General features: G+C 32.4%; 1 protein-coding gene across 6 annotated transcripts; it reads left to right on the top strand.

Annotated features, from left to right (window-relative positions):
- The first annotated feature begins 551 nt into the window (after positions 1 to 551).
- On the top strand, positions 552 to 12,682 carry LOC120773678 (serine/threonine-protein kinase Tao). 6 transcript variants are annotated; one of them, XM_040102707.1, is made up of 14 exons: positions 552 to 694; positions 1,575 to 1,889; positions 1,955 to 2,459; positions 2,525 to 2,884; positions 2,952 to 3,479; positions 6,046 to 6,219; positions 6,297 to 6,659; positions 6,725 to 6,847; positions 7,911 to 8,027; positions 8,501 to 8,674; positions 8,735 to 8,956; positions 9,017 to 9,135; positions 9,689 to 9,829; positions 9,899 to 9,944. In XM_040102707.1, the coding sequence occupies exons 2-13, from the start codon at positions 1,660 to 1,662 to the stop codon at positions 9,810 to 9,812; spliced, it is 3,039 nt and encodes a 1,012-aa protein (XP_039958641.1). In that variant the 5' UTR covers positions 552 to 694; positions 1,575 to 1,659; the 3' UTR covers positions 9,813 to 9,829; positions 9,899 to 9,944. The 6 variants fall into 6 exon arrangements, with proteins under 6 accessions (XP_039958641.1, XP_039958643.1, XP_039958642.1 ...); XM_040102709.1 differs by having other exon boundaries at positions 2,525 to 2,854; positions 9,689 to 12,682; XM_040102708.1 differs by having other exon boundaries at positions 2,525 to 2,881; positions 9,689 to 12,682.
- Positions 12,683 to 14,085: the final 1,403 nt, after the last annotated feature.

Below are 14,085 nucleotides of genomic sequence, written 5' to 3'. Positions count from 1 at the left end.
TGGTAAACTGTTACTTTTTCCCGGGTGAATCATGATTCTGTAATTGAAATACCTGTATGACAATTTAATAATTTTGTCAGTGTGTTACATAATGAAATCAAAAAAATGTTTAATAAAGCTATATAGTATAATAAAGCTATAAATTACTTTGTCTAGGAAAAATATCCATTATAAGTTTGTAGCATAGAAACTTTACGTTGAAAACAATAGGTATTTTTATTGTCAAACATTTTTTCTTTGAAAAATATGCAAAAATTTTTTATTTTATGTATCTTTCGGAGGTTATTGAAATTAGTTTATTTTTATGTAACATCTGATCGCAATCGATGTAATGTAATACAAATATTACAAATTTTAACATAACTTTGAGAGGGTTATAAATGTTATATCGAAATAAATGAGATATCAATAAAACACACAAATAATTGTTTTAATATAATACTTTTTAAACAAAAGCAAAATTATTTAATAAACATATTTTAAGCTGGCAGTATTACTTCAAAACTCGCCATTTTGTTTTGCCTTTTCACCACTTGGGTGCATAGAAAATTTCAAGAAGGCGAAGACCAAGTCTGCTTCAATTTTCAGATTGGATTGGAATTTAGACCAGATTTTGAAGATTGCGAATGTTTTTTATTAATAATATATAGTGATATGTATTTGCATACGATTTGTGATTGATTTAAATGGAAAGGTATGGCTTGGACTGTCGCAGTTTTGATATTAAAAGAACAACATAAAGAGGGAATAAATTAATGTCTTCGTATCAAGTGTGGTAGAAAAGGCGTTTATGTATTTTTCAACTATTGGAGACAGGGTAGACGACGGTGTCAGAGCTCAGATATATAAAGAAACGTATTTTTAATTTTCTAAGTCTGGAGCAATAATATAACTAATAAGAAAAAGTAGAGATATAATGTGAATAGTTGAATTAATAAGTTACATAAAAACTAAATTGGGGTGCCCAAGCGATAAGAAAACGCAAGTGGAGAATTAGTGGTGAATGACGAATGTGTGGGCAAGTGTGTAGGTTTGTATATGGAGCAGGGTGATGGAGATATGGATTAAGGTATATTTTATCTTTTTTATGTATGCTGAAAACGGTTTTTTATATTTCTCTTTCAATGAATCAGATTTTGTTGCCGTATATATTTTCTTTAAAATATAAAAATTTAATTTTACTGGGTGTAATTATTACTAATGTGTTGGTTTTCTAAAATGTCCTCTTCGTGTTATCATGCAATATTTCGTTCGTATTGTAAGTAGTAAGATGCAACGTAAAAAAGCAACGGCGCCGACGTTGACGCACCCATCGAACGTGAAAAAAAATATTGTATAGGTATTGGAAAATAGTGAAATATATCCATTAACTCTTTAAAAACTACAATTAGTAAACTTACCAAATAAAAATAATTTCAACTTACTTAATTGTAGCCCTTATATTCCGATAATGTATTTGTCCCTATATAGTTATTTGTTCTTGAAGCTTCAAAATGCTAACTCCTCGTTCTTATATACATTACGGATATGTACTATATATATGTGATTATAGTTTACATTTCTTAATCATTTAGAATCGTGAAGGTGCAGTGAAAACAACATTACAAGGAATATTAGAAATCGTAAGCACCTTCTCTGAGAAAAATAACATGAACAACGATGCCACCTGCACGTCCTGGAAGTCTTAAGGATCCGGAAATTGCCGATCTTTTTTATAAACATGATCCAGAAAAAATATTCGAGGACTTGCGTGAAATTGGTCATGGCTCGTTTGGCGCTGTTTATTATGCGCGATGCAACCTTACCAAAGAAATCGTGGCCATTAAAAAGATGTCCTTTTTGGGCAAACAGAGCCTTGAAAAATGGCAGGATATTCTTAAAGAAATCAGGTTAAATGTGCTTTCAAAAGTATTATAGTACAATACTAATTTATTAATGTGTTTTAATATTTTAGATTTCTTCGTCAATTGAATCATCCGAACACCATAGAATACAAGGGCTGCTATCTACGTGAATCAACAGCGTGGCTGGTAATGGAATATTGTGTTGGCTCGGCTTCAGATATTATTGAAGTACATAAGAAGCCTTTACACGAGGACGAAATCGCTGCGATATGTGATGGCGTTCTGAACGGCTTGAGTTACTTACACAGTTTGGGGCGCATACACAGAGATATAAAAGCCGGCAATATTCTTCTCACAGATAATGGTATTGTTAAATTGGCAGATTTCGGTAGCGCTGCTATTAAGTGTCCAGCTAACAGTTTTGTGGGCACTCCGTATTGGATGGCCCCGGAAGTGATTCTAGCTATGGATGAGGGCCAGTATGATGGTAAAGTTGATGTGTGGTCCTTGGGTATTACTTGCATTGAATTGGCTGAACGGAAACCACCATATTTTAACATGAATGCAATGTCTGCTCTTTATCACATTGCTCAAAATGATTCTCCAAATTTATCCGTAAGTCAAACCATCTATATATTAATATTTGCACCTGTTTTGAATGGCTAAAATATATTTTTCAGAAAAATGAATGGTCAGATACATTTTGCAATTTTGTTGAATTGTGTCTCAAAAAAATGCCCGTGGAGCGACCTTCGTCAACGAAACTGCTAAAACACGAATTTTTGACACAGCCACGTTCAGATATTGTGTTGCTGGAATTGATAGCTCGTACAAAAGCTGCAGTGCGTGAATTAGATAATTTAAATTATCGTAAAATGAAAAAAATACTAATGGTCGATACCTGCGAGACTGAGAGCGCCATAGGCGATACGGACGATACACAGGATGAACATGCTGGCGGTGATAGCAGCAAGAGTAATAGTATTACTTCAGAACACTCCATACATTCGGTGGGTGTGTCGGCGGCCAGTAGTCAAGTAGTACAGCAATCCCAAATTTACTTTAAGTGCATAAGTACGTCATTAATTTCTTGCATTTCTTTTACAGAGCTCTTCGTCGAATTCTATTCCCACCAGTCAAAATCACATATTGACACAACAGCAGCATATTGCTGTGAATTATCAGCAACAAGCAGCTGCTGCGGCAGCGGCGGCGGCGGCTGCAAGTGGAGTTGCGGCACGAAATTCATCACGACAAAGAAATCTGCCGCCACTACCTAATATAATGCACAATATGAACAATAATGTTACGCCAACAAATTCAACTTCCGTTGTGCCAGCACCTATGATGCCTGTATCGTCCGCAAGTCATTCAGCAGGAGGGGGTTCCCCTGCTGCTACAGCGAATATGGGAACAGGCATGTTATCTCAAGCAAGCGGTGTTTGCGTGGGCAGTGCCGGTGGTGCTGGCGATCGTATGCCTCGCTATTTGTCATCACCTGCCGCCGCAGCCGCAGTATATGCTGCATCGTCACAGCAAGCCATCTCTAATGCCGTCAATGAGCATGGACCTAACAATTTTGCCACTATTCGGACTACAAGTATTGTAACAAAGCAACAGAAAGAACATATGCAGGTAAATAATTTATCAGATAGTTGGTTTTGGTCATGTATCTCTCGCCATTCAATCACGCATGCATATTTAAATCCTTCACTAAAGCCATTTTCGCAGTATTTCTAAATAATATGATTCCAATTACTTTATTGTATTATTAATGCGATACCCAGCATTAATATCTGAACAACAGCCAACAGAGTTATTTAAAATCATTTAAAAGTGTTTAAGGTGTTAAATTTTAGTTTTTTCAACAACAGTGTTTATATAAAACTTATATTTTTAGTCTTTGGTTTGGATTTCGTCTTTTTTTTTATATCAACCGCGTTTACCCCAAGCTTTTTTTTTACTGACTTAACCACTATGATATTTTCTTCTTATTTTTTAAGTGTTATTTTAAGAAAACGCCACGCCCACAATATTTCCTTTACCTTTAAGCCAAATTCACAAAAGTTGTTTTAAAAGACCGTTTCATTGATTCATTTTAATATGTAAAAAAATATAGAAACCGATATTAATACGACATTATTCTTAATAGGAACCATACTCCTATGCCCTGTGTCCATCCACATGCGCTAAAAGTGGCCACTGTACAATTTCATAAATGAGTTGAAAATGTGCACAAAAGACGAATTTTGAAATCGCAAGTTGGCCGAATTAGAACCCAGATGGCCCACAATAACTTTTCCAGTAACAAAACTGCCGAATTTTAAGTTAAACCTCTTCCCATCCATTATGAGATATGAACTACAATCAGTATTATTTATTTATGCGACTTCATACGGAGTTCTCAAAGACCTTAACAGGTGCTGATGTTTCTAAGCTATCAAATTAAAGACATAAAACGCACTTTAAATCATCCTGCAGTTTACCCAATTTGCTTGATAAAACTCTTAATAGAGGTGTGGGCTTCTATTTTGCTTCATGGTTGTAATTTATAAGTACTTCTTGTCTTGGAGCAGTATAAGTATATTAAGCTCCCACCATCCAATGCATTTCATTAGTAATGTTTTTGTTTGTACATTAAATGTGTTTTGTTTGTGTGCCTATAAAATTTAAGGTATTGTTGTATAACGCTTTGTATTTAATGAAAACGTTGCTATTGCTTTAAGTCAAACGGTATTTGTTACTAATTCGTTCCACTCATATGAGGACCAGTCAATAGTTTTTTTTTCGATCCGTACCTTATAAAGTTTTTGTTTTGCTAAGGAACTGTCAACTGTCTTGCATATTTGTTGATACTCTGAAAATTTGCAGACCAAATTTGAATGTTAACGATTATTCGTATAATTTGCGCCCAAAAAGAGACATTAGAACGTGATGCTGTTGCAAGTGTTGCGCGAAATTCACGCAGACTACAGCCATACAGTTTCCATATAACACAATTTTAAATTCCATCTGATTCTTTACTTTCGAGTGTACAAATCACGAAGCAATTAAAATAACGGAATAAAACTTTGCACGAATAATGTCTCTTAGAACAAAAATAGTTCAATGAAGAATAAAATCGAATAAAACCCCATATAACTAACAGGCCTTAAGTACATGAAGACTTTAATTTTTTCAAGCTGCAAGAGTACGAAATGTTCGGATATACCCGAACTTAGCTCTTACTTACTTGTTTGTTTTTAATATTGAAAAATCTTAGCTAGGCAGTAAACAAAAAGTGACGGTTTTAAGTATCATTTTTCTTTTACCGAATTCTTGAAAAAGTTTGAGTAATCCTGTCAATTACTTTGATCGGTGCTTCTAAAAATAGAAGAATCAGGAATATAGTTTGCTTTTAGACAGGGCCTTATATAATAGGGGTGTAAGAATAACTTGACTAAAATTTAAAAATTTACATTGATACTTGAACGTATTTTTCATAATCCGCATTCATGATAGACTTTCGTGTAGAACGGAATTTCATTTGAACCAATGGATCAATGTTATTTCATAATCCCTAAAAAATATTCCCTTTATTAGGTCCGTAGAATTGTAGTTTTTAAAGTATTAAAATAATTATAGCGTGTTGGCACAGTGATTACAGCAACATTTCTGTATAAAATAAACGCATTACAAAATTGTCATTAAAGTGAATATGTAGAGAACCCAAAAAAGCATACTGAACTGAAATAGAATCATTATTCGTCATCTAAAACTATAGATTTGTGAGTTAAATAAAGACATTTAAATAGTTTCTTGGTTCTAAATGCATATTTCCTTGAGTTTTTCAAGTTAAGCTCATCAAAAGATAGACAACGAATGGAAAAGGTTGTCGGAATTGGACATTATACAACTTTGGATTTCGTTATCAGAAAGCCGGTTAACCGAAATAAATTCAATATGTATCTTCGTGAATTTTTATCCAATCCCGTTCGGTTGGTTAAATTTATGAAAAATAAAATTTATAAAAAAAATTATTGAAGTAAATGTATTCTACGTAAGCTATAAAACAATTGTATGTATTATTGTTTTTGGTTTCTCATGTTGGGGATAATTGGGACAATCAGTTCAATATGTTTAGTCTTGCATTGTATTAGTCGGATAATTTCCGTTGGATTTCAACTAGCAGTAAAATAATTATACTTTACATGTTGTGCAGGAGGAAATGCATGAACAAATGTCTGGCTATAAACGAATGCGTCGCGAGCATCAAGCTGCGTTACTGAAGCTCGAAGAGAAGTGTAAACTGGAAATGGAGGCTCATAAGGGTGCATTAGACAAGGAATATGATAATCTGTTATACAACTTCACACGGGAATTGGAGCGTTTAGAGGTTCGAATTTGATATGTAATTTTCATTATGTCAAATTTCGTTCTTAAAATGTTTTTTTGTTTAATCTCTTTTCTTAGGCGAAGCATCAGCAAGACCTAGAACGTCGTCAAAAGCAAACAACCGCAGCGGAAAAGAAACTTTTCAAGGAGATTTCTTTGAAACAGGAAAGTGAACGTAAAGCCTTTGATTTAAATCGCAAAAAGGAATATAAGGCAAATAAAGAACGATGGAAACGTGAACTATCGATGGATGAATCCACACCGAAACGGCAACGTGACCTGACGTTGCAATCACAGAAAGACAACTTGAAGCAAGCAGAAGCGCAAGAGGAACAACGTTTGCTGAGAGTACAAAAACAGTATATTGACTTGGAAATGCGGAAATTCAGAAGAAGACGCCTAATATCTCTTCACGAGCTCGAAGACCAGTTATTGCGTGATGTGAGTCCCTACAACTCCACATATCTAACATCTTCTTAGGCTAATGAGTACTTTAATATTTCTAGGAATTAAGCAAAAAGCAACATCAGTTGGAGCAGGCGCATGCTATTCTGCTGAAACATCATGAAAAAACGCAGGAACTAGAATATCGTCAGCAAAAAAGTGTACATCAGCTTCGCGAGGAGCAGGTAAGAAAATGTATCCATACGGAGCTAGATATGGACTATACTATATAGTTTACTTCCTACCGATACGAAAATGGATAGATAATTTCTAAATAATTGTCCATTGAATCTATCATTCGTGTAATTTTTGTTAATGGTACTAAGTAATAGCAATAGAATACAGACATTATGCAGCTCACTCTATCATGAATAATGAAACTGAAGAAAAAACAATCCTGCATATGAAAACGGAAGAGCATGGCAGAAGAATGATGAAGGAAGTAAGCGAAAGATATAGGCGTTAGCATCAGCTTTTGGCTTGCGCTTGGTAGACTAATACTGAGAGAATAGAACATCTAAAGGTTTAAATAAATTATAAACCGCTCCAGAGACAAATTCCGGCTAACCGTGGTCACTGTAGTGGCAAGTAGTGCCTATACAATTCCAATTAAGCTTCTTCTGCTGATTGTCTAGTACGCAACGTGTTTCTGTAAACGCAGAGATAAAATTATATGATTGGAATATACGTTTAGGAAGCACAGTGCATCGCTGGCACCTAGCTTATTCCTTTTGAAGAGCAGAGGTATAAATCAGCACAACTTCGTTCTGACTGCTGCAGCAGGTTAAGCTTCATCTTATCCAGAAAGGACACTGACCTATAAGTATTTGGTATTAGGAAAAATACAAAGAACTGCGACTCTATGACGTTCTCTGCTCAGGGATATATCTAAGTAGCCCTTTTCAAGTCACTATAATATTATCCATTAGCTCCAAATACTAAACATCAGTGCTTCACTTAGCATCGTAAGAAAAATCTTTATACGATGTGAAACTGTTATTCTTAGCCCATATAGTTTAGTAAAATATTCGTTATGATATAAGAAATAAATATTGTCATCTAAAATGGAAAATAACGTAAAAACACTTTTCATAAATTTACAGGAGAACGAAAAAACGATATAGAATAGAAATTACTCACATTGAAACGACATTCCAATTTTGTATTAGTTCGTAATCAAATTCGATTTTATTTAATTCTGATTTAAACTGATGTGATGATATTGTTAATTCTATGATCCTTTTACAGATAAATACTCAGCACGATACGGAACTGAAGAATCAAAATGACTATATGGAGCGAGTTAAAAAAGAACTTCTGCGGAAACACGCTCTTGAAATCAGACAACATCCTAAAAGTTTAAAGGTTTGTATACATCACAAACTTTGTAAATGTGTGATATACTAAAAAATATCTGGAAAACCCCCATTGCAGTAGTACGATTTTTTTAAGTATGCTCGTGTTTTTTTGTTTTTTTTATTTTACAAAAATACTGATATACCTCTTCATTAATCAAAATGCAAATATTTTAGTCATTAGGCTTAATAAAGACTCACAAACTTCTGATTTACTTCCCTGATATTACCTAACGTCAGCAGATATATAAAATTATAAATTTCATAGAATATCATCAGTAAAGCACAAATTTGCTTCAAAGTTCAATTACAAAAACGCGAGCAACTACAACCACAACTCTAAAAGTGCTTATTAAGGAGGTTATAAGTTTCTGAAAAAAATAATATATTTAAGGCCAATTTTGCACGGCCCATTTCCACAATCAACGTTTGTTCAATTTTTATTACCCTTGTGCATAACTTTTTTTTACACTTTTAATTTAGCAAAAAGAACTGCAAATCCGTAAACAATTTCGCGAAACTTGCAAAACTCAGACAAAACAATATAAACGCTATAAGGCACAAATTCTCCAGACCACACCAAAAGAACAGCAGAAGGAGGTTATAAAACAATTGAAGGAAGAGAAGCATCGAAAATTAACACTTCTCGGTGAACAGGTAAATAATATATAAAATTCAACGTACTTTAAATTATATTGCATTTGAACTATTTTCTAGTACGAACAAAGCATCGCCGATATGTTCCAAAGTCAGAGTTACAAATTGGATGAGACCCAAGTGATTGAGTGCCATCGTACCAACGAGCAATTGGAATACGAACTTGATGTGCTCACTGCCTATCAAAATAAAAACAAGAAACAAGCTCAGGAGCAACGTGATCGTGAGCGTAAAGAGTTGGAAAACAGAGTAAACGTTCGTAGAGGTTTACTGGAGAGCAAGGTAAAGTGACGCGAATGTTAATATAATTGAGAGAATGCGCATATATTTTATTTGATGCAGATGAATGCGGAGTTACAGCAGTTCAATCAAGAGCGAGCTGAACGTTTACGTATCAAACAAGAAAAGCATGCCAGAGAACTAGAAGCTTTCGATCAGGAATCGCTTGCGTTAGGTTTCAGGTAAGAATATGGAAATTTTGAAAATTAAATTTAAGATAATGGCGCCTAATAATACTTATTATGATCATCTCTAACTAAATTTCCAGCTAAAAACAGTTTCATACTAAAAACTGCATACAATTTTCCATAATAAAATAAATATTTCATACCGTTTCGAATTCTTTGGAAATTAATATTTTATTGAAAAATTTATTAAATGATCGTGTGAAAAAATGCCGTTACGGACGTTTTAGGACAATTAAAATTTTTATAACTTCGTTTTAAGTGGCCTAACCTAGAAAAAAGTTCTTTATCAATAAATTTGATAAATCCCAATTTACTACATCATGTAGGTCGCGTGGTAAAAGAAGCTTTCGTGTGGTTTTAATGCAATCTTATTTTAGATTCAACATGCTATATTTATGACACGAATTCGACTTTATTTTTACTCTTCTTGAGGTTAGGGTAAAATTCAATATGTATGCACAAATTTTAATTTTATATTATGTACTTATAATTGCATCAGTTATAAAGTGTTTATACGTATTTTTGTTTTGTTCTATTTCACTTTCAGCGCTCTATCACTCAGCGAGGTGTCGCGCGAAACATACCCCGACGAGGAGGGTAGCTTATCAGGGTCCATGATCAGTTTAGCGCATAGTAATAGCTCTACAAGTTTTCCGGCTGGCTCCCTATAGCATAAAAACACTAATAGGTATAAAAACGGCAATTTTATTAAAACTAACATAATTTCAATAACAAAGAAAGGATTTCGTAATTCTAGTGATGATGGTAAAAACCAAGTAAAAGAAGTAATGTAAAAAAGAAACCCAAAAAATATTAAAACTAAACACTAATAATAATAACGAATACATTAAAGAAGAAGAAAGTATGAAAAGTATAAACAGTGAGTGAAGCAAAAGTAATAATAAAATGCAAATAACAAAATTAAATGTATGCCACTGATTGCAGCAAGCAAAATATAAACAGCAATAATAATACATATTAGCAGTTGCCGCCGGTTCATATTTTTATATTTAAGTTATTAAATTACAACAAAATTGCAATCTAAAAACACAGTAAAACATATATTCAAGATATGAAAAGTAATTAATTATCATTAAAGAAAACATAGGCATTAGTGGCGAGTTTCTTAAGCTGTAAGGCTTTGAATAAGATAATCAAAAAGAGGCGTTACAAACTAGGACGCTAGTTTTTTTATAATGCAGTATAATAGCGCTATAAAGAAACACCATAAAAAATACCTACACTGTCGTATGTCCATATGTCCGCACGAATGTTCGCTTACATAACATATAAACGATTGCATATGCATATAAAGCTGGCGTGAAAATGGCATTTCCTTCTATATGTTTGCAAGATATGAAATTTGGCTAATGTGCGATGGAGAGATGTATGCAATTTCATTGTGCTGTAGGACTATCTTTCATATAGACTGATATAGTCGAGCTTCGGTATTCATATATACATACATACATCCAACTGTATATTCCAAAATTCCTTGTGTCCAGTACTTATTGTAACGATTTCTTTGCATGCAATAGCATGGGCAATTCTTCATATTTTTCTTGCTGTGATATTACATATCAAAGAGTGCAACATCTTGATTTATGTTGATGATATATGTATGTGGAATGGAATTATATATGTTTTTGTTCAAACATTAGCCTGTCTGTCTGTCAGTTGAGTCTAGTCCCCTTCGTTAGATATTTTAATCTTTTGAAATTTTTTTTAGATACCTTGATATATGTAGAACTTGAAGCTATCGGAAAATTCAATTCCAGTAATCATAGCTCAGAAGAAAAATTTGCTATATTTGTTTGTTATATTTAAAATGTGAAATTTACATGGAATTTCTTTTAAATTATTTATGTATGGAAATGCTCTGAAGCACCATTTCAATGCATTCATCTTTTGGTCTTAAAACCAAATCAACAGTGTGAGCTAAGGATTCAACTACGGAGTGACTTGGTAATAATACTTTTTTGATGACCAAGGGTAGATAGTACGAGTATAATGTAAATAAAACCTAGTAGTATTTGTTATTTATGCTCAACGGTTGTAGGCGCTCATTTGCAAAAGTTTCAAATTTTTAGTTTCTAGACGTTTCCATATTTTATTTATTCGTTAATTTAATTTAACAATTAATGCAATTCTAACGATTAATGCAAAGAGTTCTGTTAAGTCTTCGACCATGGTCAATTACATATATACGCGAGGCGGTTGAAATACACTTAGTATCGCCAGATAATTGTGCACGCCTCTCATTGGGAAACTTTGCTGCTTAAATATGTGGTTGAGTTAACATTCCATTTAACTGAGTTTGAACTGTGACACAACTCATATGTACTGTTGTAAGATCTGTAAATTCCTTTTAATCATTGGATAATGCTGAAATGTCGAAGCAAGTTTTAGGGATTCGTGAATTTTTCAATGTTGAAAGTTTATATTATTTCTGCAATACTTTGTAATTTTGAAACGAAAATAATTTTTTTCCTTAGAATTAAATTTGAAATGTTAATGATTAGGTTGCGGTCGACTATCGTCACTGAGCCAATAGTAGATATGTACTAGAGTTTGTAATACTTCATATTCGCCATTAACTGCATATTTTGATTGTATTGGTTTGTGATTGCGATTTCGCTTTGTTATTTTGAGCCGGTCATATTTTATCAAAAGTTATAAATATGAAAGAATTGCATGGAAAAAGTAAATATATATATCAAGAAATTCAAGAATTAATAACAAAATGGAAAGGTAAATTAGAATATTTAAAATAAAATTAATTTTTCGAAAATTAACAATTAGCCAAAATGTTGTGTTAATATAATATTACGTAATTTTAGTAAACAAATTAATATTGTAAATTTGTTCAAGTTTTTTTTTTGTTTTGTATCATTTTTGTTGTTGAATTGTGAGGCGAAGAAGGTTTGTTGCTGCAACACATTTATCCTAGCCACCGATTAATGAATTGCTTTGTACGCCATTCGTTCAGTTTTGTTCAGAGTTTAAGAAATATGTAATGACGCATACAACGCCACAACTTTATACAGATTATAAAACGAAATGAACAGCATTAAGCAAACTTATACTTGTATAATAAAGCTGCCGAATAACTCATATGCAGAGCTTTTGAGCATATAATTTGAGTATGACGTGAAACGCCCACTAAAACATAAACAGTGTACAGTACTTTATTACAAATATTTTAAATATAATATTATAATGTTCATCGAGGAAAGGATCGCGACATTGTAAATGCATTTGATTGGCGAACGAGCCAGTCATTGAAGTATCGCAGCACCAATATTCTGCCTAATTCTACGTAATGAGAATTTCAGACGATTCACTGGAATGAAAATATTACGGTTTAATGCTGTTGTTGTTGTTCCTTTCCTCTGCTTCAGTAAATATTTACTTTAAATATGATAAGATCTACAAAATGTAATTAAATATGCAAAGCAATTTCCACATATGAAAGTGTGTAAAATAGTTTCCACGCCAGCAAAAACCAACCAATTATAATTATTAAAATAACATAAACAAAGCAAATCTAAAACACATTTTTAGTAGTTTAGTTTTGTAGTGACATAAACTTTGTAATAATACAACAAAAATAAATTCATATACATGCCTACATATATATATATATATATGTATACATATATATATATATTTAAAAAACAACAACAACAAAAGTTAGAAACGTATTAAGGAAAAATAAGAAAAACTTTATGTTAAAAATATTGAAATTCAAATTTATTTTATTTTTATGCTAGATATAATAAAATCGAAGATAACAAATTAATAAGTCTATAAAAATAAAGACGGCAAAAAATCACATATACATATATATTGGAAACTCTTTTCGTTGTAGCTAATTTACTGTGGTGTTTTAAACTAAGGAAAATTACAGCCTGTCCACAAATATCCCACATCCGGATTATGTTGTTTAAAATATATTTTTTGTTTTTAACTGAACATTTAATGGTATATTAAAAGCTTTATATACGCAGCACTGTTCTGGTAGATCTCTATAGCTTTACCACTTTACAGTTAGACAATAGTTAAATAAACTACAAAAATGCTGAATTTTAACAAGAACACCTGGGAATCAAAGCAAATTGGTATAATTAAAATTAAAAAAAAGCATTTAAAGGAATGCATACTTTAGTGACACACTTATGGCTCAAAAATAGTGGAAGGAACTGTTACAAAAATATTTGATATTGGAACGGAACTCAAGGGTTCACACAGCTACGAAAAATTAGGCTTGGAAAGAAAGGCAAAGAAAGATCAGTTGTATTGAAGTTAATGCAAATCAACTTCAAATCAATTGAACTCTCTTTTGGGATTACGAATTTTAACCAATATCAGGCGAAGTTTCCTTGATGGTGTCAAAAAGTGAAGGATTGGCAGATAATTAAACAGCTGGAAATTTTTAAACGAAAACTAAGTTCTTGTTCATAAAAGAGAATAAATATTCAAAATATTGAACATTATTTTAGATTTATATTGCAATAACTCAAATGTTGCTCCCAGAACTGATATCCTGCGCATACGAAAGTTTTCGTGATTATACAATCCATTGAAACTTTCTAACCTAAGTAAGCCAAATTACATGATTTTATGGATATCTGTGGTTGGTAAGGAGGTTTTAAATATTACGAACACCAACTATACGCAATGGATTAAAATCCAAATGAGTAAAGAGTAGAAAGTCGCTTCTATTATTATTTTACTTAAATGTACTTTCATTTTCCTCACTTACTTTTATTTTTATTGTTTTCCAAACCACCTCACTTTTTAAGTGTTTATACAAAATAACTTATGAAAATAGTTTAAATATACATGTAAATATTTTACGTACCATTTTTCTATCAATATTTTTTCGAAAATAAATTTATGATATTCTATTCATACCGCGAAAAAGTTGAAGTTCGTCAGTGC

The sequence above is a fragment of the Bactrocera tryoni genome, chromosome 4 (assembly GCF_016617805.1).
Source record: "Bactrocera tryoni isolate S06 chromosome 4, CSIRO_BtryS06_freeze2, whole genome shotgun sequence".
Taxonomy (NCBI): domain Eukaryota; kingdom Metazoa; phylum Arthropoda; class Insecta; order Diptera; family Tephritidae; genus Bactrocera; species Bactrocera tryoni.
The sequence above is the reverse complement of the archived record's forward strand: the minus strand, read 5'-3'. Positions and strand labels throughout refer to the sequence as shown.